Source organism: Pteropus medius, unplaced genomic scaffold, assembly GCF_902729225.1.
Source record: "Pteropus medius unplaced genomic scaffold, Ma_sr-lr_union100, whole genome shotgun sequence".
NCBI lineage: Eukaryota > Metazoa > Chordata > Mammalia > Chiroptera > Pteropodidae > Pteropus > Pteropus medius.
Window position 1 is genome coordinate 44,211,046 of NW_024340849.1, and position 26,535 is coordinate 44,237,580.

Sequence of the window (26,535 nt, forward strand, 5' to 3'; positions counted from 1 at the left end):
ATACAGTAAGTCCTCACTTAACGTTGTTGAGGGGTTCTGTGACTTTAAACGAAACGACATGTAACGAAACCAATCTAACATAGGCTAAATGAGGTAAACAAGAGTTAAATTCCTACAGCATCTTATCAATGCTATAAGGAAAAGATGTTGAACAAAAACAATGTTATTTGAGGACCGGCTGTACGTTTTGTTTAACACTCCGTAAATCTTGTTGAAAGTTATGTATCTGTCTCATGTGCAATTTACTTTGTTAAATGGTAACTGAACAAAACCTTTAGCTTAACACCCTGGTTTTTCGCAAGGCTAACAGGTTATTTAGAATTGACTTCCGGCTGGGTCCTTCACCACCCATGTAATTTAGTGGGTAGCAGAATGATTCTAGGCTGGGCTCAGACTGCTACATCCACATGGCATTGTGCCTAACCCTGGGGCTGGGTTGTACTTCCCAACACACAAAACCTCTTCACAGATTGGCACAGACAATAAATGAGGCTCTGAAAGTAGGACCACTATCGCAGCAGCCGTCTAACACTGTTGCGGACCGAAGCCCCGACCACGACAGGGAAGTGTGTTCTATGCCGAGGTACACACCTCTTCCTCTGAACTGTCACTCGGGTCATTGTCTAGTGAGGCACTCAAGGAGGCCGCCTTGGGCTCCAGGTAGCAGAGGCACATAGCCAGAGGGAAGGAGAGAGTGAGGGCATATGGCACTGAGAAGGAGGCGGAGAGCAGAAAGAAAAAGATGAAGAGGAAACAGGGCACGAGGGAGGGGGAGCGAATGGGGAGATAATGCTGCAAGCTCTGGGGGAGGAGGTTGGTTTCAGACAGGTTGGGAAAAGACAGGTACCCATCATCATCTAGAAGAGAAGGGAATGACTCAGGGAGCTGCAAGGAGAAGGAGAACAGGGTGGTCCCTTTGCCAGTTTGCTGTTTGTAGCTAAAAGCTACATCTTGGTCCCCTAGATATGGCTTCCCTTTGCCCTCAGAGTCCACGGAGGGCTCTCCGTGGACATGCACGGTGTCTTTAGATGGCTCGAGGCCTGGAGGTTGGTGGTCATTCTCCTTACACCTCCTACGGAGCTCTGTGGGAGATGCAGGGGGACAATGGTCTGATGGGGGGGAAAGGGGACATGAGTCAGTGCCAAGCCCAGGTGACTGATATGAAAGAGACAGGGAGAGACAGAAAGCAGCAAACAGAGATGCAAAAGGACAAAAAGAAAACTGCAATTAGTTAATTTTCTTATGTGTATCAATATAAAATTGTAAAACAAGAATTTTAGACTAGGGTTGTTAATGAATTTTAAAGTACTCAAGCTGCATGCCAACACTGCCACAACTGGCTACCATTTTCCCACCAAAAAGACCATCAAATCTCGGGTGAGCTTTTTAAAAAATTCAAAACAGAAGATATTTACGGGCAGTTTCAAACTCTACATGTTTCACATGATCCAAAATTTTTGTTTAGATCAACAGCTCTAGAAAGTTTTAGGGTTTTGAGAGCAAACATAATGCTGGTAACTTACAATTAAGACTTTCAATAACTTTTCCTGATCTTCAGCTAACAGATCTGTTACTATCATTCAGTTGGATTAAAAATTAAATCGAATCCAAATTTTGATTATTTAATCTCTAGCATTACCTTTCCTTGGTTAGTTAATTACATTCGAAACAGGTAGGTTTTCGAATTAAGAAGTTTCTGGCCCCACTCCTATCTGATAAGCAGTTTCAATTGAGGAACTTAACAATTAGCATTTTAGAAAGTCTCACTCTCCACAAAAAAATCGAGGTTCCTTTGAAATTCTTATATTGGCTTATTTTTCCATGATCTAAAAGAAGCCTAAACTCCAATCAGTGGTTTCAACAAGATAACTAGCAAAAAGAATGTGTTTTCTTATAATATGGTTTATAAATATTTACTTTGTATTACTTGTGGTCCATAAATAATAGAAAGATACAATTTTCCAGCCTTCTGAGTTTTTGTTTTTGTTTTTGTTTTTGTTTTTAAAGCAGATAAATGGTATGTTTAACCCTCCTGGGGTTTGGGTTCTTAAGAGAATGATAAAGGCAGCTATTCCCACAAATGTGCTCCCTAATGAGCTCAGGCTTCTGCAGGGAAAGTGAGGCTCTTTAAATTCTCTCTGGCCCTGACAGTCTCAATGACCACGGCCGGTTTCCTCTGCAGGTGACAGAGGGCTGGTGAGCAAGGAGGGGAAGAAGAAAAGCAAGCAAGCCCCAAACAAGATGTGTGCATAGCAATGAAGCTGCTACTGCCCAGGGAACTCAAGATGATGAGGTCTCATGCAACCTAAACATAATTAGACTTTTGCTAGTTTCTGTGACACTGTGTATGGTGTGTGTATGTGTGCGTGTATGTGTGTGTATACATATTTGTGTTTTGCCTAGTGATCTGATAGCATGGAAATTTGTGGAGGTTATCCCATCCTGACTTGGTAACTATAGACAAAGTGTCAGAAAATGCACAAATAAAATTATATCATGGATACATCTGAATTTAGAAGTATCCTTAGTATTAGATAAGTATGTCTTTTCCTAATACTCACATGTGACGTTAAACACTGTGTTTTAAACCAGGCTCTGCACAAATCTCATTCAACTGCGAATAATACAGAAGTTACAAGCTGACTTCTGCATGCAGACAATTGTTCCCGTAGTGGCAGAAGGCCGCCCTGTCACTGAGGTGATCATTGCTGGGAAATACGTCTTCTCTCTAAGGAGTAGGGGACCAGTTATCTAATTCTAATGACAATTTTCAGTAACACATTTTTATTTTGTTTAAAAAATGAGTGCCCTCTACATTTCATTTTGAAGATGGAGAATAAAATTAAGGTTTAATCGTCCATGCTGCACATTAATAAGGTTTTTAAAAGACATCTTTGCACTGTGGAAAATGAAGAAAGCCATCGACCTACTTTAGCACTTGGTCTCAGCCACAACCCTTTTGAAGCACTTTTGGGTTAAAGTGCTGGCTTCTCAGCGACTCAGATTGTAAGAGTCCCAATCTTCTTTGTCTTTTTATTTTTCCATGGCATAAATGGCACTGAGTAACAATCCTTTCATGCTACATGCTACATAAACAACTTGCTGATCTTTTAAAATCAAATAAAGTGAGACTGCCTTGGAACAAACTAAAAGTCATTTAGTTTTATGTGCCACTTAATGATATTTATTCATCCATGAGAATCGTATGTTGGCATGTGTGATTTCAAGAAATCATGGAACACATTTGCTGTTCAGCTATATTATTTTCTTTTCATGTCCTATTTAAAACCTTCCTTGACTTAACTGAAACCGTGTAAAAACAAAATTCAGAACAAAGCACATTTTAAGAGCACCAGTGATACAAATATTCTTGCTGTCATTTCCTATCCTGTTTGGCAAATAATTTTATCTTAAAAAAATGATGGACTGGGTCATTTGGAATATCCCAATGTAACTACAACAACAATAAGTTTCTTCATCTACACATTTAGCTTTCATTGTTAAATTCGTGTCAAAAGGAACAGTTTTCAATAGTCTCCCAGGTGGTGGGTACCTGTCACATAAGTCTATATTTAAAGAGCCCATGTGCAAAAGAACATTTTGAATCAAATTTATGCAAGTTTTAGTATAGCCTGTAAAGTATATAGCATTTTTATTCTGCTATTTTCTTTCACTCTGCACTGTGTGCATCGTAGGACCCACTGTTTTTCCATTATTATTATGTATAAACCTCTCAGTGTGTTTTCTGACTTTTAGGGAGCTGCTCTGCTACATACAAAACCCCTCACTAGAAGTAGGTTGTGTATTTTTAAACTTTTACTTTTCTAAAAAGTGGCTTTATAGTTCTGGATCTCCAGAAATCATGTGAAATTTAAAAATAAATGGAATTTTGTGTGAAATGAAGTTGCAAATTTAATGGGGAAAAAAACACCTTAGAGAAATAGCTGCCAAATTCACTTTCCGTCTTACCTGGCAAACTTCTGCCTTAATATCATTTTCTAAAACATGTCCACTTGCTACTTTGATGATTAGATTATAATCATAAGACCAAGAGAGGAAACAGTGTATAAATACACAGACTATAATCACTCAGTTACTTACAATCAGAAGAATGCAATGTAATCCTACTGTATATCTAGAAAAATATACAGTACTCGAGTAGGAGAATGGGGCCAGAAATCAAGAAAATAGCTTTAGTGACAGTTCTGAAGTGTGAGCCCAAACAGAAAAGTGTAATATGTCATTAAACGTACTTTTAAGAAATACAGACAGGACAGCTTTTGAAAGTCTTACATAGCATGTCAGTTGTTAAAATAAAAATGCTCAAGAAGTTAAAAAGGAATCTTTCAGAGGAAAAATGTTGACAAAGGAAATAATTTAAAATTTGACAATATGAATGTGACTAATGCTGAAATATGAATTAGCTTAAGTCTAAACACATTGCTGGCTTATATCCTTAGTATTAGTTAGTAGTTCTCAAAAGTCTGAGCAAGCTCTAGGAGGCAGCCTGGGAGATATACCTTTCCCTCGTGCCGTATTGCTGCAACAGGCGTTGCTTCCTCTGCCTTTTTTCGTCTGTCCTCTTCCTCATCACGCTCTTCCTCAGCCTTTTTCTCTGGCGTCACAGTAGTGATCAAGTTGGTCTGAGAGATGCCCTTTGTTGTGGCGTACTGGCCAGTACCAACCTCTGCAGCAGACACAGAATCCTTCATGTATATTTCATGGTTTTCATTCACTGACGCTAAAAGCAAATACAATTGAAGAAATAAAGTCTGAAATAGTTAAGCCAGAAGACTGATAAACACACCACCAACTGTCCCATTACAAAAAAAAGTACCCCCACGAAATACCATTTGTCTTCAAAAGACAAGTCAGTGCTGCAGGTACCTTCATCTAAAGGCTATCATAAACCCACTTTCTATCTCAACTACATTAGCTTTTTAAAAGGATTTAAATGCTCATCTCATGAAGCCACTAGAATAATTTTCATCCATTCTCAGGATCTATGGTGAGGATGTGTGTCAGGGAGGCTGAGCTGCCACTGAGCCTGTTACCCCACAAAGTAACTGGCTGGGCATCGGCACTAGACACTTAGTGGCAAGTTCTACAACTACAAGTATTTTCAGTAGACAACTGATATACTACATTTGACTTCGAATGTATTTTTAGAAGTGCCATTCTCCAAGGAGCACTGAAATGTTTTTTTAATTATTATTATTAATAATGGTTGAAAAATCTACAATGTGAAAACCACATGGGTAACAGTGAAAATTAACCATCTTAGCAGAGATTATATAAAATTCAGATGGCAACTCCATTCAACTAAAGTGCAGAAATGTTTTAATTTCTACTGCACTTTAAAAAGATATGCATACATATCTACCATGATATGCATGTATTCATTCATCGCTAATATTTTGGGAAAACAAGACAAACATTGCTAATGAAATTCATGCAAAGGCAAAGCATGCAAACGTAAGAGATACAAGATAGAGCCTTTCATCACAGCTAAAATGTCTTAGTGAAAGAGATACCTGATTCAGTGAACTTTTTAAAATTCAGTACTCGTTATTTTGGGTTTTAGGTATCATAATATTTATTGAAACTGAAAACTGCTGCTTTTCCAATTCACAGTAGCTAATCATGGGCAAAATATAATCTGTGTTCATGTTTTAGGAATTTTAAAACATAAATGTAAGAAAAGATCCTAAAATCTTTTTAATAGTAAACCATTTCACTAAAATACCTTCACTAAGATATTTTATATGTGGTTATTCTGATGAAAAAGCTCACATGAAACACGGTTTCCTAATGGGCCAGTTAGGCTGTTCTAGATAAGAAGCAACCTTGCAGAAAGCAGTTTATATTCCAACATGCAGCCAGAACCCCCAGGTCAGCAGCACAGAAAACATACTAGAATTATCAGGACCCCAAAGAGTGAGAGACAACACATACTAACATCACTTTTGGGCAGGGAGGAAGAGACAGCATGATATTAGTACATTTATTTCACGATTGTCTTCTGTCTTCTCAGCAATCATTATTATACAAAAGGCCATAAGGAAAACAACATTCACGATAAATGTGTTCCCTTGGGTACACATCACTGAATAATGTAGATAGTATTCAGGGAAAAAGGAGTGATTCTACAAAAGATCCTCCAACACTGACTTAGTGACTACACAGTTTACAGATTCTCTGAAGGAGAAAGAAGAATGAGACAACGCCAGAAGAAAAGCTTCAATGTGAACACAGATATGTCAATATCTTAATTCACCTCAAAACAGTCCTAAAAACATTTTATGACAAAAGTTTGGCTCTAAGGTAGATATTCTGAAAACAGGAAACTCTTAGAAGACAGAGAATGGTAACAGCTTCCTGGGTCGGCTGACAAAAGCCTATAAGGATAATTATCAATATAATTATTGAGATAATCATGATTACACCTATAACGAGAGTGCTTTGACATATGTCTTATTCAGTCATTGCGACAACCCTATCGGGGTGACCTTACTCCCATTTTATGGATGATGACTAAAACCCAGACAGTGGGAGTTAATATAATTCACCAACTACTTCATAGCTAAAGGGCCTGGACTTCAGCTTGGATTTATCTACACCAGGTATGTGTTCTTTCTACTTCACTAGTAACATACATAATAGAGCACTAAAAATACAATGTTTGCTTCTTCTATAAACTGTGTATAACGTCTTCCATTAGAAAAACACGATTATTTTAAGCAAAAGATTCAGGGAGTATATTGAGCCACCAACCACTCTGGAGTATGGTGAGAGAAAGGGAGAACTGAGACCATGGCAAGTGGTGGCAAAAAAGGTAAGGAGGATGGTAATCTCAGATACTTGTAACTGTTACTTATTTTTGTTTATGTTTTTGCTTATTATTAAAATCACAAGTACATACTAGAAACTTCTAACTCTTTATGTGCACCAGACAGGTCTTCCATCAAACAACTAATCTCTAGGTGCTCTGAATTAGAAGACAGAGGTCTGGCCATGGCCTGCTTCCTTACTTAAGTATTACTATAGCTGTCGTGACTTGTAGCAGAAGGCACATGTGCATGTAACTATAGATACAATACAAAACTGTCACACAAAACAAAACCTGCTGAAAACTCATGATTACGCCATTTCTTAAACATGTTATTTAAGTGATTCTCTTCCTGTTTTACTTACACATTTGACTTAACAGCAGAGAACATTTACATAGCAATGCTCTCCCAGTCCATCTGGTGTATAATTAATACTAACCACGAAGATTTAACTTAGAGTCCTTTGCTCTGTTATTTAAATGCCATCCTTTCCATCAGCTATTATTCATTGACTGATAAGAGTCACATTTTATTCATAAAGTTTTTTTAGAAACAGATAAATTTTACTTACAGTTTTTTTTCTGAAACAAGTCATCTAAGACAAATCTGACAATCACTTAAGATCTGCTGGCAAGGGAACCAAATTACTTACAGAGCATTTAACTACTATACATAGAACGGGAGCATCTTTCTCCAAATTCAAGATACCAGCTTATAAAGGCTATGCTCTTCATTCCCTAAGTACCCATTCTTTTATGTAATTTCATATAAATCTACAATAAAAGACATTAGACTCACAAAGGTACTTTTGAGGGTGTGGGGTTAAAATCTGCCATTTAGTCATAGGCCGACAAGGTTTTTCATTGCATACTATCCAAGAAGATCTTTATAAAACGCTCATGATAGTTTCATCCTATTGGGGAGCCACCAGAGATTATTAAAGGCCAGTAAGTGAAGCCTACCTCCATCTAAGCTGCGAGACATGGTATAACGTTTGCTGGACGAGCGTTCAAAGTATGGGGCTGGGCGATCTATCAAAGCACTGGCTCTTCTTGTTTGGGCTTGCGTTCTGCCACTATAACGAAACTTGGAACCCAAGGTGAGGAATTTCTTTGGAGGTGCTTCTGGTAACAACAGTCTAAAGGTATTAAAGGAAAAACACTTAATAGAAAGACTATTAAGTCAAATATTAAGAAATCTAACTTTTTACTCTGTTCTAAAAGGTAAAGTGCTTTGTGAACAAATGGATTAACACCCAATATGCAATTAAATAAATCTGATTTTATAAGGAAAAAAATCAATTCACACAGTATATATCAACTATCAATGTTACAGAGAGGCTATGAGCAAAATGGGTCAGGTTAGGCTAGCGAGAATTACTACCCCATGAAACTGGAGAGTCTCTGGTACTATAAACCCAAGAGCAATTAAATAGGTGATGGCAGTGAAGGAGAACAGTGATAAATCGTTATTGTGTGGACACAAATCTGAGGGTCTTAGTACTGTCTGCACATAAAGGGGTCCAAGGGTATTGAGATATTACTGAAATAGTAAGGAGTGGATTGGACATACTACAATAACAATAAAAAGACACTAAAGATAAAAAGAAAGGGGAGATGGGGGCAGATAAGTATAAGACAAGTTAAGGAAAATTCTTCAAATTTAGTCAGAAGGTCCTTTAGGATTTTTTATCAAGAAATCTATTGACAACAAACTTGAAGGACCAGAAAAAATATTCTTCTACATTCTTCCCAATAACCATTTTCAGTATGTGATTCCGATCATTCTCATTCTTCCTTAGGGAAAAAAAAAAAAAGATCTCTACTTACCTGAAAAATGTATGGTGTTCAACGCATACTTTCCATAAACGCTTGGCAGCTCGATGGTTTGGCAGCTTAAAGCCAATGGTACTTTCAAATTGTTCAAACTAAATTCAAAAAAACATATTGAAGAGCAGAGTCAAGTTTGGAATCAGAAATAACAGGAAAGTAAATAATTTACAAAATTATAATACCACCTAGAAATTTTTCTTTACTCACTAAATCGTTATATGCAGAATTCGCGCTATCTACATTCATTTGTTAAAAAGGGGAGAAAAAAACTCCTTATATCCATCTCCTTAAAATACTGCAGGAATGGGCAGCCACATTATGCATATAGTAAATATTTTATGTACTGGTATGGATCTTATGAAAACTAAATGCAAAAAAGGATATCTGGATTCCTTCCAGAGACCAATTTGTCCTGATCTCGTTTTTAAGCCTAATAATCATGGATTCTCCATGACATTATGATTTCAACTGGAAGGTACAGAAATGAACGAAAGATTTATAGCTTACAGTATTCTTAGGATGACATTTTCTCCTAACATCGGGTCTGGAAATATGCATATATCCTTGGTATTTAATGACTTGATATCATATATTGCTGATGTTATTTCTGCATTCTAGTATGGATTATCATGTTAAATGCTAACAATTCTTGGTTTATATACAAGATCAGAGATTAGAACATATTTTCATATTTTTCAGCATGTACAGTTCAGATGATACTCCTTCAGCCATTTGATTTTTCAAGGTGAAATATCTGATTTCCTAATATATTTCAATATTATTATTGCAGATATTCATTATTTTAATTTTCTGAAGACAGTATGAATCAGACCACCAGAGGGCAATCATCTTAAATAGTAAAGGCTTCACAAAAGAGCACTAAACTACCTGACTACTGATATAATTGATAACAAAAGTAATTTATGTGGCAAAGAACCAAGGAGAGAGGTCCTCTGCAAGGCACATGAGGTATACTTATGCTCGACCTCTATTTCTTGATTGTTGAGAGGGACCGAGCAGGGAGAGCTTGGGAAATATATCACAGGTTTCTTTAACTGCAACTGTCATTCCCAAATTCTTACTCGCTGTGGATGTGCGTGTACAGTGGTAGTCATAAAAATCACTACTGTCGAACAGACCCAGTCAATGGACAAGCCAGAGTACTATAGATCTTAATTAAACCACCCTCCATGTGTTCATTCTGTATCTAGTAAGTACCACGTACTACGCTAAGGCCAGGAGTTTTAAAAGAATCAACTTGCTCCTGTTGCAAGAAGCCAGGAAGATTCTCTCAAGGATGACAGAGGCCTCCTTTTAAGCATTTTTAAATGTTTATCTATCTCTCTATACTTTGTATTCATTTCTTTCAACCTCTTCAGAGCCTTCTGCCACCAAAAACTTCTCACTCATTCTTCTCAGCTTATGACTGTAAAAAAGGGGAAGGAAACTTTCTTTGAGCCTGCTTCTGCCCGACCCCTCACCTTCTCGCTGCTAGAGAAGCCTCGTCTACTCAGCTAATTTACTCCTTACCTCACTGCATCCTGCCAGGTTCTCCTAACACGGTCCTGAACTCTTAAATGCCACAGCAGAATCTGATTATCAACTCCAATGCATTTTTCTTAGTTTTTACCCTGTGTCTTTTCTGTAACATTTGGCATTGCTGGTTAACCAGGTCCCCTAAATCTCACATCCTTGTCAACATGACTGTTTTTGACTCTCCTTTTCTTAATCTGGCTATTCTTAATCTCTCTATGATCCTCTTCTGCCTACCCCTCTCTCAAAAAGTGGTACTGCCCAGCGTTTTTGTTTTAAGGTCTCTCTCTCTCTCTTTTTTTTTTTAACTTCTCTTGTTCCTTGGGTAACTGATTCCATGCCTAAGGCCTTCAATAAAATGTATAAGTTGATGACTCTGTTCAAGTCTTGTATTTCTTACTATGCAAGAATCGCCCCTTGAAAAAATTCTCCAAAGGAATTTCAATCTTTTGTTTTTAATTCTCCCCGCTTTCCTCACTTGTCTAATAATATCATCTCCATCAGCTTCTCTGATGCAAGCTGAAAACTTCTGATTATCCTGGACTCTCTCCCCTTTTTATTCTTCTTCCATCCTGTCTCTAAGACCTACTGTTCTGCCTCTAAAGTCTCTTTCAAACTTGCTCCTTCCATTCTGTTCCCAGAACTTCTGCCCTAGTTTAAGTCTCATCAAATCATATTACTAAGTAGCTGAATGCCATTAAGAAATCCATCATTCCAAGATATTCATGAAGTTGTGTCATGTCCTAATTCAAAACCTTCCATGGCTCATTACTGTCTCCTGATGTATTTCTCCAACTTTCCCTTTGGGCATCTCACAACTATGCTCATTCCATGTCTATAGAATATTATCTCATCTGTATTATAACATTGTAATTTTAAGTGTGTAAGTCTGTTTCTCTGCTAAACAGAAAGTCCCTTAACAAGGTCATATTTATCTTTCTATTTCCAATGCCCAATGTGGTGCCTGGCAATAAATATATGCTCAATAAATGTTTAATGACTCCAAATGAATATACATTAGTTATAAGTTTAACATATAATCTTTAGGAAATATTTTTAAAATTACTGCAATTTCAGGTATATACATAAAAGCTTATAGATTATTTCAGTTTTAAGAGACAAATATGACTTTACATTTATATTAAATGTGACCGCTTGCTTTACAGTCTCATATTTTAATTGTATTTTCCACCAGTAGGTAGATTGATTTTGAAGACAGGACATAATTCTATATCATGCCAGAAAATGTTGAGACATAAATGAGCTGCAATCTTAGAGCTTTGCCTCCATTACAGTAACTACACTGATTAGAAATGAAGATATTTATTAATCATCTATTAAGCAGATAATAGCAGATTTTTACTACCTAGTATCTAAAATCCATTAAGGAGGATACAAATTTAAGTTGATCATGGATGCTCTTGTCCGAGAAATAAGGATTAGTTAACAATTTTGACTCTTTCATTAGCCTCTCTAATTTGAAAAAAAAAAAAAAGGTAGAACTATAATAGGCTGTGGAAATTATTTACATAATTTACATTCAGCATCCCTTATTCTAATCTTTCTGGTATCTCTTACTCTAATACACATTATCTCAAAGCTATTCATTTTAGGGTGCTATTAGATTTAAAGGACAGATAGAGCAGAGAGACATAACAGGACAGATAGGAAGAAATCTATTCTTTATTCACAAACAGGTTTTAAGACTAAGAGATTCTTTCATACCACAGCTTAAAATATATTAAACGTTATTCATGAATCTGTATTTTACATTAAAATATATAAAAATAACCCTTTCGATTAATGTATGCAGTGGGAAAAATGGCAATAAAATAATAAAAATGAACATTTTGTTAATTATTGTTTATTAGACAAAACTTTAATAAACTCTCTTAGGCATTAAGACCTAACTCACTGTATGTCCTGCAATGTTGAGAACTTGTCAGCAGGAAGTTTAAATTTTTGTTTGCCATTAGGCACCTTTCTTCCTAACGTACGTGCAAAGTTGGGTCTACTTACCTCTCCCGGGCGGATCTTAATGTAAAAGTTGTTCCGTTTATAAGAAATTTTTAGAACCTTAGGCCAGGCAAATCTGTTTATCCTCAGTCGGTCACGATATATCAACAGACCACTTGCACAAACTCCTAACATAATTTCTACTCCTTCAGAATCCTGGAAAATAGCAGCAAGAAGCAGTGTATCAATATTTCACTTATTTCCACTTACAGCTGGGGATAACACTTAAGCCTCCATGACAGAACCTATAATTGACTACTTGCAGCTCTAATTTAAAAGTGAAAAACACTGCAGCCATTTTTTAAACATTACCACTAAATAATGGCCTTTTAATGAAGATATTTATCACTATGGAGATTTGCTAGCGTAAAATTTGCTTACCCGGGTATTTTAAGACTTACCACATAAATACTGCACACAGAGAAGGCCAACCAGATGAAAGTATGTTAATAACAGTAACAGTAATAGCTGCAGCTCTCACTTATTGAGTGCCAAGCACTGCTTATTAACTCTCTTAATCTTCACTAGGGTATTTTGAGGTAGTTGCTATTATTATTCCCATTTTATAGATGAGGAAACTGAGGCATAGAGAGGTTACCTATCTGTCCCAGTTGAATGTGGGCAGCCTGGTCACAGAGGCAGCACTCTTAAATGATATGGATATTAACAGAGGGGCACTGTCTTTCTTAGGAGTGTTTCAGAGTTTGTTCCTTTCCTTTAAAAAAGCCTCTATCTTTATTTTGTTGTTATTGTTGGAGTATAATTTAAATACAAATAGTTTTTTTAAAGTATGAACTGTACTTGCCCAATAGGCCCTCAAAACATCCATACTGCCCAACGGTAATCATACTTAACAATAACAGTGATTCACCTATATAAATACAGATACATTTTACATTTTACATATGTGTATAGTTTGGTCTTTTATGACAAAAGTTGAATCATGCTACATTTGCAATTTCCTTTGCTATTTGAGCATTTCATATTTAGGTCATTTCGTAGGAATGTGTTATGCCCAGAGGTCCTGGAGGTTATCAGAAATGTTACATAAAGTTCAGGAGATGTCCCATGTATAATCTATGCCCCCTAAATGTTGCATCAGGTGAAAGCAGGGTAAAATTAACATTGTGATGGCCTTGAGTGGGGTAAAAATAAAAGACCGAGGCAGGACTCTGTGTGAAATGTAGTGTCCACCCCTGTGTCTCACTGACTGTTGGAAGCAGAGGGCATGTGGGCAAAGCTGAGCTCTTTTGTCACACTCATCAGCAGGGCTGTCCCTAGCTTTGAGTCACTCTGCAGCACCAGCAAAGAGGGGAGGGAGAAATGGCAGAATCCAAAAAAGAGATTCTGACTCATCCATGTTGTGGGAATTTACTTCCTAAATCCTGTTAGTGCAAGGCTCAAGATGAACATTTCCAGAGTCAAAAATAAATATTTTGGTCCATTTCTGGAAAATATAAGTTTACAAATACAATCTAATTGATTTAAAATGAAATATTTTACTTTGGAACCGTATCAGTCCATTAGATATGAAATTACAGGAGTAGAAATACTTGACGTCTGGACATTACAACATAATAATATTTGAGAACTCAAAGATAAGAAACTGCCCACAACTTATCAAGGGCTTTAATTTGAAAGAGCAATTTAAAAGCTATAACCTGATGCTGACAAGTAGCTGGCATTATTGATCCTTTAGAACCAGCCAATTTGCTCACACTACTGCTCAGAGGGGACCATCTCACGCCATGAACAGAAATGCAGGCATGAGGGAGAGCCGTTTGAATAACTGCTCTTTGATTCACTTTCTTTTTGCTAAAGAACATAAGTTTAGGAAATATGCGTATGACCTAAAGAGGGAAAGGACATTTAAAAACATTTTTCATTATTTTATCTGTTTTTAAATCACCCATTGGTATCTTTCGATCATAAGAAAACAGAATCCCTTGATGGGGTAGAGCAGGAACACTCCTTTGCTCCCTCCTCTCTCCTTGTCCCTTCCAACATGCACTTCTCTGTGTCCCAATACCATTGTTATTTCTAGCATACTGTAAGCAAATGGTCCTGCAATTAATTCCCACCCATCTTCCTTCTCTTTGAGACTGTAAGCTGGTGGATAGCAGGAGTTTTGTTTAATCTTGGTAACTGCATGTTCAACACAGTGCCCATCTAGCATGTATTAAGTCATTACATGCTTGTTGAACATTTCATTAATCATGCAGTAACGACAACAACAAAATACTCTGAATATCAAGTATTTGGCCACAGCCCATAGTATTAAAGTTAGGTTAATATAATTTTTATATTGAAAACTATAACATCAGTCTTTCTTGGGGACATGTGTTTCCTTATTAATGAACACATCTAATGCTTCCTTTAGCAGGGAGTACTGAAGAAAGCCTGGATGATCTCAGTCTTTCATAATTAATATAGATAAGCACACTACCCCTTAATTTAAAATCACTGTTCAAACTCTGTCATCCTTCATTATCACTTGGTCCATGGGATATCCAATACGAATTTATAGCTACATTTTAGAATATTACATGAAATAAAGGACTCTCACAGAGCTTACACAGACTGACATAAGATGACAAACAAGCAGAGACAGCCTTCTTAAGAAAAAAATCAGAGCATTTAAAATAGATTTTCCAAAACAAGGGACTTTCATCTAATATAGTTATTTATTCTTTATACAGAGCTGTGAAGTTCAATATTGCAATTCAGAATTTCTAAATGGGTCCTAAAGCTCATAGCCTTTCATACTATCAATAGAAGAAAGGCATCTCACTTACAACCGGAAATGAGCTCTAATTTAATTCAGTAAATTTCCTGTTACGGAAATGATGAAGTGTGGCTGCATGAGAAAATGGGATCCATAACTGAATCATTTATTATACTTAATATTCAGATGAAATCCTATAACGGGTGGCATTTGCACTTCCTTAAGTCTTTCTTTTTTAATTGGCATAATTTCAAATCATATTATTGCAGCTATCTATTTTAATTCAGTAGCTATAGCAATGTTAAGTGATTTTATTTTTACTGATGAGAACACTGATATATCCTGAGTTGCACTTCCCTAAATGCATGCCCTAATCTTTTATTTATTTATTTTCCCCGGGCATTAAGTGAATCACCATGTGTAATTCAAAAATACTTTTCGATTCACTCAAGTTTTCAGGCTATCTTCATTTCCTTCTTATCTTTTAGTCACCTAAGGATAAACTACAGAAAAGCAGTCTTATTTTCATTTTAAATCCTCATCCTGCCTTATACCTGGCAGAAAATATGAAACACCTTTGTTCTCTGACTGCAAAATAAGTGAAAAAAAAAATAATAATGAACTGGCAAGTAAATAGAGCTACACCTGCTGTTCTAATTACACACAAATGTCAAAGAGCTTGGCATTAATACACCAGCACATCCCTGGGCTAAGCCCCAGCCAAATCTGAGATTTTGCTCGTTAGTGCTCAGGGCTTCAGGCCTTGGAAGTGTACATCCTGTGTGATGTACAAAATGATCTACAGACATAACCAATCAAATCTGCATTTATTTGACAGCCACTATTTTCTCATCCAAACTCACTGTGGATTAGTCTGCTCCCACACGCCAACCAGGGAGCATCTCCACATGCAGCATCGACCAAACCTATGGATCACAGATTTCCTTCCCACAGGTCCTCGGGGTTGTTGGAATGTTTGTTTGAACAGAGCCAGGTGAAACTCTATTTCTTAGTCCCAAACTTGATTGTATACGATACTCGCTTGCCTGGAAGCCTTTAACTGCATGTTCTTGTGAGTTCCAGACCATGAAATTGGTGACTACCCTGTGTATCAGTAAGTAAAGGCACATTCCCATAACCAGAATGATGTTATCTTGTCACGCCATATCAGAAGAAACTGCCCCTGAACTTCAAATACTGATCTTTATTAATGACGCTGAAGTACCGGCATCCATCCCTAAGATCTTAACAAATTTCATGTTTCGATGATAACAGTTTTCATAAAAGCTTGCCTGTGCTTCCACAGGATTTTTTTCATAGCTGTTCAAATAACAGACTAATAGTCCATATACTCATTTTCTCACTGCTAAAAAATAAGGAGATTCTAGGAAAAAGTATGACATGGAGTAAAAGCGGCTCTGAGCATCCTTACAACCTTTACCCTCCTACAGTCCAATCCCATTTTTTTTCCTCCCCAGACACCACAGCCAAGCTACAGCTTTAACGTTTCACAATTTACCAAGCAACCAGGCAGTCCTTAGCTTGGGTAGTTAATTTAGCTGAATTTTAAAATAACAGTTTTATATCCTAAACTTCCAGCCTCCAAAACTGTGAGAAAATTAATTTTTATTGCTTAAGTCACCTCCAAAAAAATAATAAAATAAAATAACAATCTTATTTTAAAGTACTTGATTATTTGTCCGAATGCCTAAACTTTAGAAATGGAGTTATTTAAATTTCACATGAATTTACTAAGTGCCTGGTGGGTGTCTAGAACAGAGGCATAAACAGTACTTGGCACAGAACAGATGTGACATTGGGTATAGGACAATTGGCTGAGTTTAGGCAGACAGACAGACAAGAAAGGGCAGGACAGTGCAAAGTTGGGTATATTCCAGGAAAAGGGAGACAGGATCTGGCAGGAAAAAAGGGCACATGTCAGCACAAAGTGGGGGAGACCAGGAAGGCGGTTAAGCTCAGAGTTTATTATATGAAGATAAACTTCTAACTGAATCCAGGCAATCAGAGGCTCTGCCTACGAGGGCTTTCAGAGGGCTGAGACCATGAGTTATGTGAGTTTGAGCCATGCAGAGCCAACCCCTCGGTAAAACATCAGAGAGCTAAATTTTCTTTATCATTGGGCTGGCCTTAAAAGGCAAAGACAGATTTGAATTCCCAGTTTTCGTTTACATGAACTGAAATAAAAATCACCAGCTTATAGCAATAACTTAATAACTTAATAACTTAATAATGACTTAAATAAAATTAAATAGAAAGTTTGGGGTTTAAAAAACACATACCTTGGCATGATGTAAATCTACTCCGTACATAGATAGTTTTTTGGCATTTTCCAAAAAATGCATCTCTGCTTCTGCTGGTGTCATTCCTCTGATAAGAACAAAAAAAAAATGTTACAATACTGCTTTTCTTTTACCTAGTGGGGCTGTAATATTTTCTACTTAGCTCTCTTGCTATCTAATGAGCAAGTCCCCATAAAGGCGCCAACAGATTTGTGCTCTGAGGGAAGAATAAGAATAAGTGACAAAATGGCTTTTAAAGAAAACATCACAAATAGACCTTCTAAGTGAGAACCTAACTATCCCAGAACTGAACCCAGATTGGAACTCTACTCTGCAAAGTTCCATTGGTAATGTACCGAAATCAGTCCTGGACAAAGTGGGTGTGTAAGTGATGCTCACCATCCAGGAACAACTTAAATGGAATGTTCACGGGGTTTATTTTATATCACTAACCTGTGGCTTTTGTGCAGCTCGATCACTTTATCTTCCAGTTCTTTAGTGTGATTTGGTGCAAAGCGGAACTCACTAATGTAATCATTCCCACATTCGTCTGGGTCATAGTCTCCCAGTTCTGACTGGACCGTGTAGGAGCCCAACAGGGCAAGAGTGACAAAGGAGCAGGGCAGCCTTCCAGACACAATGTCATCTCGCAATTGTAAGCAGAGGTAGTACCTTCCAGGAGCCAAAAACAATAAAGCAAAAAGCCAGCATTGGGATACATGAAAAAAAAACACTCAGTATAAATTGTTCTGTAACTAATTTCTCCCTGTCGAATAATCACATGAGGACAAATTTTCTAGAATCTATATTTTGATCTAGATATAAGGGGGAAATACTTAGTTATAAAACAATATTTAAGGGCATCTAGAGACAAGTCAGTGTTCATAACAAAACAGGGTTGTACTAATAAGGCACACAGTAAAAGAAACTTAAAGACATATTCCTCTAACATCTTTTAAAATAACATTTAAAGTCAAATGAATAGTTCCCAATGCCCTCCCTGAAATCTTTGGTTGGGGTATTATAGTATAAAGCATGGCGCTCTTAAATATAACTGAGTTCCAATGATCCTTAAGGAAGTCTCATTTTGGTGTCTAAACTAAAGGTCTTATGACCTTTAGTCATATGACCAAGACGAATTTCAGGTAACTCAACAGTTGCACCATCATAAAATCTGCTCTCAATTTCCTGCATTCCTGGTGAGACAATCTCTTGATAATAATGAATAATTTCTGTTTCAATTTCTCATTTTTTAAATTTAGATAACTTCCTAGAATTCAACTGATATCAAGACTAACTGAAGAATTACAACCTTAAAATCTGAGAAGCTCGTCACTATAAGTAAACAGTTTTAAATTGGGGGAGTATAAAACATTTTCCATAGTCAAGGTAACATAAAAATATCTCCATTAATAGAGGACTTATCTTCTCTGTTATTTTGCTTTTAAGATTTATAGATATAATATTAATTGCAGAAGACTCCGAGGTAAGAGTTGACATTGATGAGTTTTAATAATATCTTTCATGGCCCAGCATATGAATACAATAATGAAACATACCTTATACCTTTCATATAAGAAACAAACTGTTATTCTGTTGAAGCTGAGGACTATGGAAAAATCTTAAAGCCTCCTCTAAATATGATTTTAAGCTAATATAAGTAAACTCTATGTAAGTCAGATATAAAAATTTCTAAACATTTCACAGGCTCTACAAACATTACACAGATAGAAAGGAAGCATGTACTAAATTTCAGTCTAGGTATTATAGGTTCTATAGCCACAAGTTAGCCAGTTAAATAGTTCCTCCATATTACTAAAAAAAAAAATCTTTAAATAAGGAACTATAACTTTTTTTCTGATTTAATGCAAATATAAAAGAAATAGTCTGGAGCTAGGTTTTACCCTTCCCCTAAAATGTCTGTTGAAATTCTTTTTAATCATAACAAGAGACTGAAGCTTTTTGAGCAATTTCACTTTTCTGAAAAGCCCTCCAAGGGTGTGCGTCTTGCCTAGAAAATTCAGCACACACTGCACAAAATCGCTCTGACGGGCAATAAACTTACTCACTCTCAGAGTGAGTCCGAGGATCCAGAATGGAACGCAGAGAAACCTACAGCACATGGCACACACAGGACCGTTTCACAAAGGAATCCCTTCTAACACTCACAGCTCAGTCGCCACCCCAGAATATGTTTGTTAGACTCCTGTCTCAATGTCTTCTTTTGTGAAAATGAATTAATTGTTTTCCTTGTAGGACATGGAAAGCAAACTCTTAAATATACATGTATTGATACGTATCTATGTGTGCATCCGTGGGTGTGTTTTTCTTAAATAGCTGTTAAATATCAGATTGGTTATATAAAAAGCTTAAGCATCCAAAGACATATTTTTACTCTAAGTTTTAAAGCAGAAGCACTAAGAATGGCTATATAATTTAAGACTGAATCCCATCCAATTTGGTTGTGGTGGGTGGATGACAGTATCCCAACTCCACATTTTCTCACCAGGGTCAGGCAGAGGAAGTATTGGCTTATTATCAAAGATTCAACTGAGAACAGATATGATTTGGCAAATCTCCTCATTGGAATGTATGCTCTCATTCGGTTGCATTTTGTTTGCCATTTTAGCGAGGATGATCATAAGCATGTAAGCATGCTCTTTCCTGAAGAATTCAAGGGAAGCACAACTCTCTCAAGATGCTTGCCTTTTTTATAGCCAAATTTCAAATACCTGGTGATATCTTCAGATAGCTGGGCAGGGTCTGGTGGGTAAAATTTCACATTAAATGAAAACTGCCAAGCACCACCTGCAGAGATGAGAAAAAAAATGAGAATAAAACCTTAGAAAATCCCTTTCTACTTAGCATTCTAATCGATAAATAGAACTACCTTAACTCCAAGTTCTGACACGGAGGCAAATTTTGGTCATTAATGGAAAACAGGAAAGTCTCCATTAAATAAAATCCACAGACAAGTCTGAAACTTCATCTAGTTTCTAATCTTCTCTGCAATCAAATCCTTTACTGGCATCTCTAACTAAGGAGGAAATTAATTTCCTCCCTTTCTTAGTGACAAAGGTAAGCCTTTGGAAGAGGGGGAAAAGTGAACAATATGGATAATCCTCAATCAGACAAGTCTGGAATTGACTGGATCTACTGCTATGAAGTTCTGGATGGCTTGCATACCAACATTACAGACACAATCCCATTTCCTTTGTCCTTTCTCCTTTGCTATTACAGGTCAAATCCCATTCATGTCAAGGAACTGTTCAAAATATTTTTATTTTATTTTATGATAGTGAATATTTAAGAAGGGAGCTGTTCTATGAGCAGCTGAAAATTCTTTTCCTACTCAGGGAAAGTTTTGATTAAAGATAGTTGAATGTATTTACTGTGCACTACCAATTTCCACACTTCCTTATTATAATGCCTATGACTTGGACAAGTCCTCTTTACACACTGCCTTTCCTTATCCCGTAGCAACTATGTACGACCTCTCCAGCAGTGAAGAGTCAATCAGATGTTGGCTCACAGGCACTTCCTCTCTGTGTTGTCCACATGTATACTTGAAACATTATTCAGCCTTAGTAAGCTCTTCATTTTATTTATATTATCTCTAATTGTGCGTGGTTTATCATTATAAACATGAAAAAAAAAAACCCTTTTCTTTTTTTCTACATTTTATCTGTACATGGACACACCTTTAATTTACATTCATCTTGTTCTTTTCTCCTGGCTTTCCAATGAAGTAATTTACTAAAGCCTGGGTGGTTCCTTTGCTGGGACACTGTTTACATCTGATCCCCCCACCCAATAACCACACTGTAAGTGCCACAGCGTAGGTCCTGCTTGCATGTGCCATACTGGAAGTCTTTAATCTCCACAGCATATAGCCACGGTCTTCCTTTCACTCTGTGATTCTGTGACCTCACAATCCAACTCTTATGTTTCAATACTCTCCTAAGGCCTCCAAATACTCCTTTCTCCCCATTAAATGACATCTGGAAACTCCATTTTTTCCATGAACCCCTTCCAAACATTCAGAAGACAGGGATAGTATTTAAAGTACTTCCTAGCTTCTTCCTTTGCACTATTCTCTTATTAAGTGGCAAATACTTATCTGCCTAGATTTCTAGCATAAATGGCATAGGTCCATTTATTAATTCTAGTTTATCCTTAACACTGCCATTCATATTACCCTTAAAGTTCCCCACCTCAGGGCTGCTATCTGAGGTGTCTTACAAAAGACTTGGCATAAGAACAGGTATAATTGAGTGCTTAATATTATTTTTAAACCACTCAGAAAAATATTACTAAACCATGAGCTATAAGAATTACAAGCCTTAAAATATTTGTCAATCAAATATGTCTCTAATGATTATCTTTCCCACTGTTTGCAAAAAAGTCCTTCCTTTTGTTATTCTAAAACTAGTCTGATTTGGTTTACTTTCCTACTGATTCCTATTCTTTCCTGCTAAAATGAGTCCCTTCTATGCTTGCCACTGATAAGGTTCATAAATGAGAGCTGGCTTTCCCCCAAGCAAGTGGAATTTAATGAAGTAGTTGTGGGAAATGGATTTATTGCTCTTTTATAATTTTAACCTCTTCAAAGTATGACTTGAATCCAAAGAATAGTTTAGCAATGTAATTAAACAATCTCATAATAAATTCAGGGAAAACACTCTAAGTTGGAAACTAAAAAGTAATAAAAGAAAGATATTTCAGTGCAAAAATCCTCATCCAGGAAAGTGAGTTTCAAACTATAGTGGACCTAAGAAGCATCTGAGGTGCTTATTAAAAATGCCAATTCCTAGGCTCCACTTAGACTACTATTCTAGAGATTTGGAATGTGGCCTAGGAACTTGCATTTTTAATAAACCTCCTTGTGATTAACACAGTTAGGTGTGGGGACCACACTTTGAAAATCACCAATCCTAAAGAATCTACTTGTCTAAAGTTATAACCCAAATAACCACAAGGCTTTGCAGGTCATTATTTTGAAACAGTGGGAAAGTTTAAGAAAACTACTACCTACATTCCAGTCAAGAAAAAAAAAATCTAGTTAAATACATATCCCTGCAAAGAATATGGCAGAGGCAGATCAACTGGGAGGATATGGTTATGCAATACATAGACTTGCAAGCCTACATCTGCTCAGATGATAGCGCTGGTTAGAAACAGGAAATGAAACAGCTTGAATGCATTATAATGATACTCATATAATGCTGCTATAACATTTTAAATCACAAATTTATGATAAATAGAAAATCGTGAAACTGAAGAGTTCATTCTTATGAAAAAAATTTAATTTTAATCTTCTATGCCTGCCAAATCTTAAAATTTCTAAATATACTGCCTTCATAGCATAAAATTACTATATATCATATACTCTATATCATTATCATGAACTTACTGTATTGTAAATATACTATATTCATATTACAAAATATACTACATTAAAATTTTGAGTTCAGGTATAAATAAAAGATAACTAGAATTAGAATTTTTTCATAAGAAACTTCAGCTTCAGAATTTTTCTATTTCTCATAAATTTGTAATTTAAAATCTTTATAAGCTTGATTGCCATTCTCTTGAAGATTGCATTCTAGAGACATACAGCATAAAAAGGATGGAAAGTTCCTTTTATCATTTATATTTATTTAGGAAGAGGAGGTGATGGTACAATAATTATAATAGTTTGATAAAACTTCTCTGCCTTGGTAGAATGTAAATTTTTGTGGAAAGAGGGAATTTTAGTATATCAAAACAATAAGAAATATAGGTAAAAATACCAAGTTCCACTTTAAAAAAATTCTAATTCTCATTTCTCTCCTCCTTTATCCGCAAGACTGTCTCTTAATTTTCTTCATTTTGTAGTCACAAACACTGTCTGAACAATATGATGAAAATATCCTTTCAGTTTTATGTTCTGATTGTGTCTTTAGCTTTCTTCTCTTAGAAAGAAAGGTAGGAGACAGGATAAATGGAAAGTTAAGGAAAAAAAAGAATTCCAATAACAATAGAAAAGACAATCGACTGTTTATACAGCCTTTCCTGTAACAGTATTGTGACTTATTCTTAAACACTTAATATATTTTCAAAGTGCTTTGTAATTATAAATTACCAAAGTACAAAACAGCATTTCATTAGTCAGAGGAATACAGAGGACTTTAGGCACACAAAATGTTAGGAGGGATATTCAGCACATCTGTTTTAAATAACTCCATAAGAAGATTCTTAGAATACAGTCATTATCTTAAAATTTTTATTAGGACTCCCTGGAACAAAAAGAGTAGTCACACTTACTATCACACCCGTAGCTGTCCCTGGTTTCGATCGCCACTTATTTCTATGTAACTATTCAACAAGTTTCTGGTTAGTGAAAACATCAAATTTCTCAAAAATGTGGTAAAGATGTTATAGTTGTATAAATAATCAGCAGGCTCTCTAATATCTAGAAGTACAGTGACACTTTTTCTTCTTTAGAGATATTATCTATTATTAAACCATTTTGAACTGCTCACTACTAATTACTTCTTATTAGTACTTGGCATATTTTAATATTTCAACACACTCAAAGGCACCAGAAATATCTTTACTCTTAAAAGTAAATTGTTAAAAACTTCAATGAGAATGATGTTCTTATCAATAAACTGGTCAAATTTGTTCAACTAGAATTTTGTTCAGGAAAAGTAATCTAGATTTTATTGATAAAAATGAATTGCTTTTAAAAGCTTAACTAGCTATTGAAAATTATAAAGATTACCCATGTTTATGGTAAAAGAGCTACAGAAAAGGGTTAAAAATAAAATTTTTATTCCTCTTTCTCAAAATCCTACACTACAGTGGCACTTCTAGAGGTATTTACTGTTAATATATTTCATATTCTTCTAAAATATTTCCATGTGCCTATATACATGTTTTTTTTTTTTAAACAAATACAATTTGTCTCGCTAATGTCTCAATAATGAGAGCTAAGACACATTTATTCTACTTCATTCTATTTAATAGTTGCTTGGTATTTCAAGTTATGGTTATTCCATGATTGATCATTTCTTTATCAATGAATATTTAAGTTGTTTTTAGTCTTACACTATTGCAAAGAGTATCATGATATACTTTCATATATGTACACATATGTACATTTTCCTCTCTCATATATATGCTGGATAAATTTGTATAAGTAAAATTAGGGGTTAAAAAATAAGGACATTTTAAATTTTAATAAATACCGACACAAAGTACCTTTTTAAATTTATATTTCTATCAGTTGTGTCCATAATTGCCAGTGCAGGTATTATTAAACTTCTAAAATCTTTGCTAATCTGAATAGGTAAAGTATATTTCCTTTTAATTTGCATTTAATTGTTAGTAAGATTTAGCACCTGTCTAATACTTATCAGCTACTTGTAATTCAATTTTGTGAGTTGCTCATGCAATTGTTTTATCTATTAGGAACTATGCATTTCTTAATTTGCCTTTTGGGACCAAGAAAAGAGGTTGTCACCAGACAGTAAACTTCAGTCCAACTTGTTATTCCATTTCTAAATGATTAAATGACTGTTATTTTTAGCTTGACTTTCATACTTTCCATGGCAGTTAGGCTTGATATAACATTAATAATTAAATTTGAAACTTTTAAATGATTAATTGCCAACTGGAGCTTCACTTGATTAAATCATAGTTCACAGGCAAGGGAATAGGTCAAATGTCATAGTCATCTGATTTCCAAGTTATGATCATTAAAAATGGGACCTAAGCTAGGCTAACTTGCCAAAGATAAAATTTGAGGTCTTAATCTGTCTTTCAACAAACTGTATGCACATCAGGAATGTGACTATGGTATGGGCTACCAATTTAGAAAACCCCAATTTCTAAAAATTCTTCATTTTTGCAAGTAATAATCCGAAAGAACTTACTTCGAATCTGTTTTTTAATTTCCTTAGCAGGGTCCAACCAATTCTGAAAAGGAAATGATAGCGTGAATTTGAATCAGAGAAGAGTAAAAATGACTTAATGTTGACCGGGTAGAGACCCACATTAATGTGTGGTTGCTCAAGGCCCTCCAAGCTGGGTCTTTCCCCCACATCTGATGCCCCTTTTCCAGGTCCTGCGAGGGTCTAATGAAAAAAATGTGCATGTCCACAATTCATTCTTGACAAATTCTTTTCTTTTACAACCAATGCCTTTGTGGATTCAAGCTAGCAGAGAAACAGAGAAAAATATGATGGAGTCTATGTTCAAATAAGTTCCGAGAATAAACTAAGGATACATGTAACTTGGCACACTGATGTCCAAGCCATTCAGTCCCACACAGTGACTTCTGTGATTACAGATTCTTAGGTAGTTATTTAGAAAACTTTCCTAACAAATGAACATTTGCTTGAGATTTATGATTTTCCTCTTCAGAACACTCGAATGTTTAATGATGAAGTTACACATTGTCCAGTGAATTCAGCAGGTATTAAGTATGATTCACCACACAGCACCAAAACATGTAACATCTATGAGCAAACTTTCTGTGACTCAGTTCCTAGTACCAATACAATGGTAACGATTTCTTCTTTCTTATTTTTCAGGTAGTTGTGGGGATTAGTGAGGTAAAGCCCTGAAGAGACTGCATTACTCAGGTGTAAGAGTCCAAAGACGCATTACATTAAACATTAAATACCTACTAACTACATGAGACAAGTGTCGTACCAGGTCAGCAAACAACTCATCTCATATTCTGATTTGGCAAGAACGTGAAAGCATAGTAACATGAATTAAGAATAGACAGCAGCCAGTGAACATGTTTTCTATATAAGTATTTGATTTTTATATATGTATTTGATACTCATTGGCTCAAACCACTGAAATATATCATCCCCAAAAAGCACTATATAAAATGCTTTCCTGGAACCATAAATAACTCGAGCATGAAAAATAAACACTGACTGTTTCCACAATATTCAAGATTAATGAAAGTTGTCAATAATTTCTTTTATGAAGAAATAAAGTGACTAACAGCATCTACTCAAAATAGTAATGTGGGATTGTAAGTGAAGGTGGAGAAAAGATTTACCAATTCAGTTTTAGGTCACTTTCTTGCAGTAATGAGCAGTTCAAGCCATAGTATTTTGTACTGCTTTTAATTACTCACCTTCTGGTTTTCAGCATCTCGATATGTAAGCCCAAAGTAGTCTTTTTCTAGCAAGTTCAGATGTTCACATACTTTATCAAACAGCAGTTGGCCTCTGGAGCGTTTCTACAGAGAACAAAACATAAAAACAAGTCAATACAATAAAAAAATGCGCTCT

The 26,535-nt window shown here is 35.8% G+C and overlaps 1 protein-coding gene across 7 annotated transcripts in view; it reads right to left on the bottom strand.

The window, feature by feature from the left end:
• The window catches only part of EPB41L3 (erythrocyte membrane protein band 4.1 like 3), a 213,412-nt gene that overhangs the window by 22,602 nt on the left and 164,275 nt on the right, over positions 1 to 26,535 (bottom strand). For 4 of the 7 annotated variants that reach the window (XM_039845743.1, XM_039845733.1, XM_039845706.1 and 1 more), the window contains exons 4-12: positions 26,379 to 26,483; positions 25,156 to 25,198; positions 19,969 to 20,044; positions 17,690 to 17,908; positions 17,237 to 17,324; positions 12,215 to 12,367; positions 8,660 to 8,757; positions 7,793 to 7,968; positions 4,521 to 4,741 (exon numbers count right to left, since the gene is read on the bottom strand). In XM_039845743.1, coding sequence (XP_039701677.1) covers positions 4,521 to 4,741; positions 7,793 to 7,968; positions 8,660 to 8,757; positions 12,215 to 12,367; positions 17,237 to 17,324; positions 17,690 to 17,908; positions 19,969 to 20,044; positions 25,156 to 25,198; positions 26,379 to 26,483 — 1,179 coding nt within the window. Of the gene's footprint in view, positions 1 to 591; positions 1,156 to 4,520; positions 4,742 to 7,792; positions 7,969 to 8,659; positions 8,758 to 12,214; positions 12,368 to 17,236; positions 17,325 to 17,689; positions 17,909 to 19,968; positions 20,045 to 25,155; positions 25,199 to 26,378; positions 26,484 to 26,535 lie in introns of all 7 variants that reach the window. The other 3 variants (XM_039845753.1, XM_039845723.1, XM_039845760.1) reach the window with 2 other exon arrangements.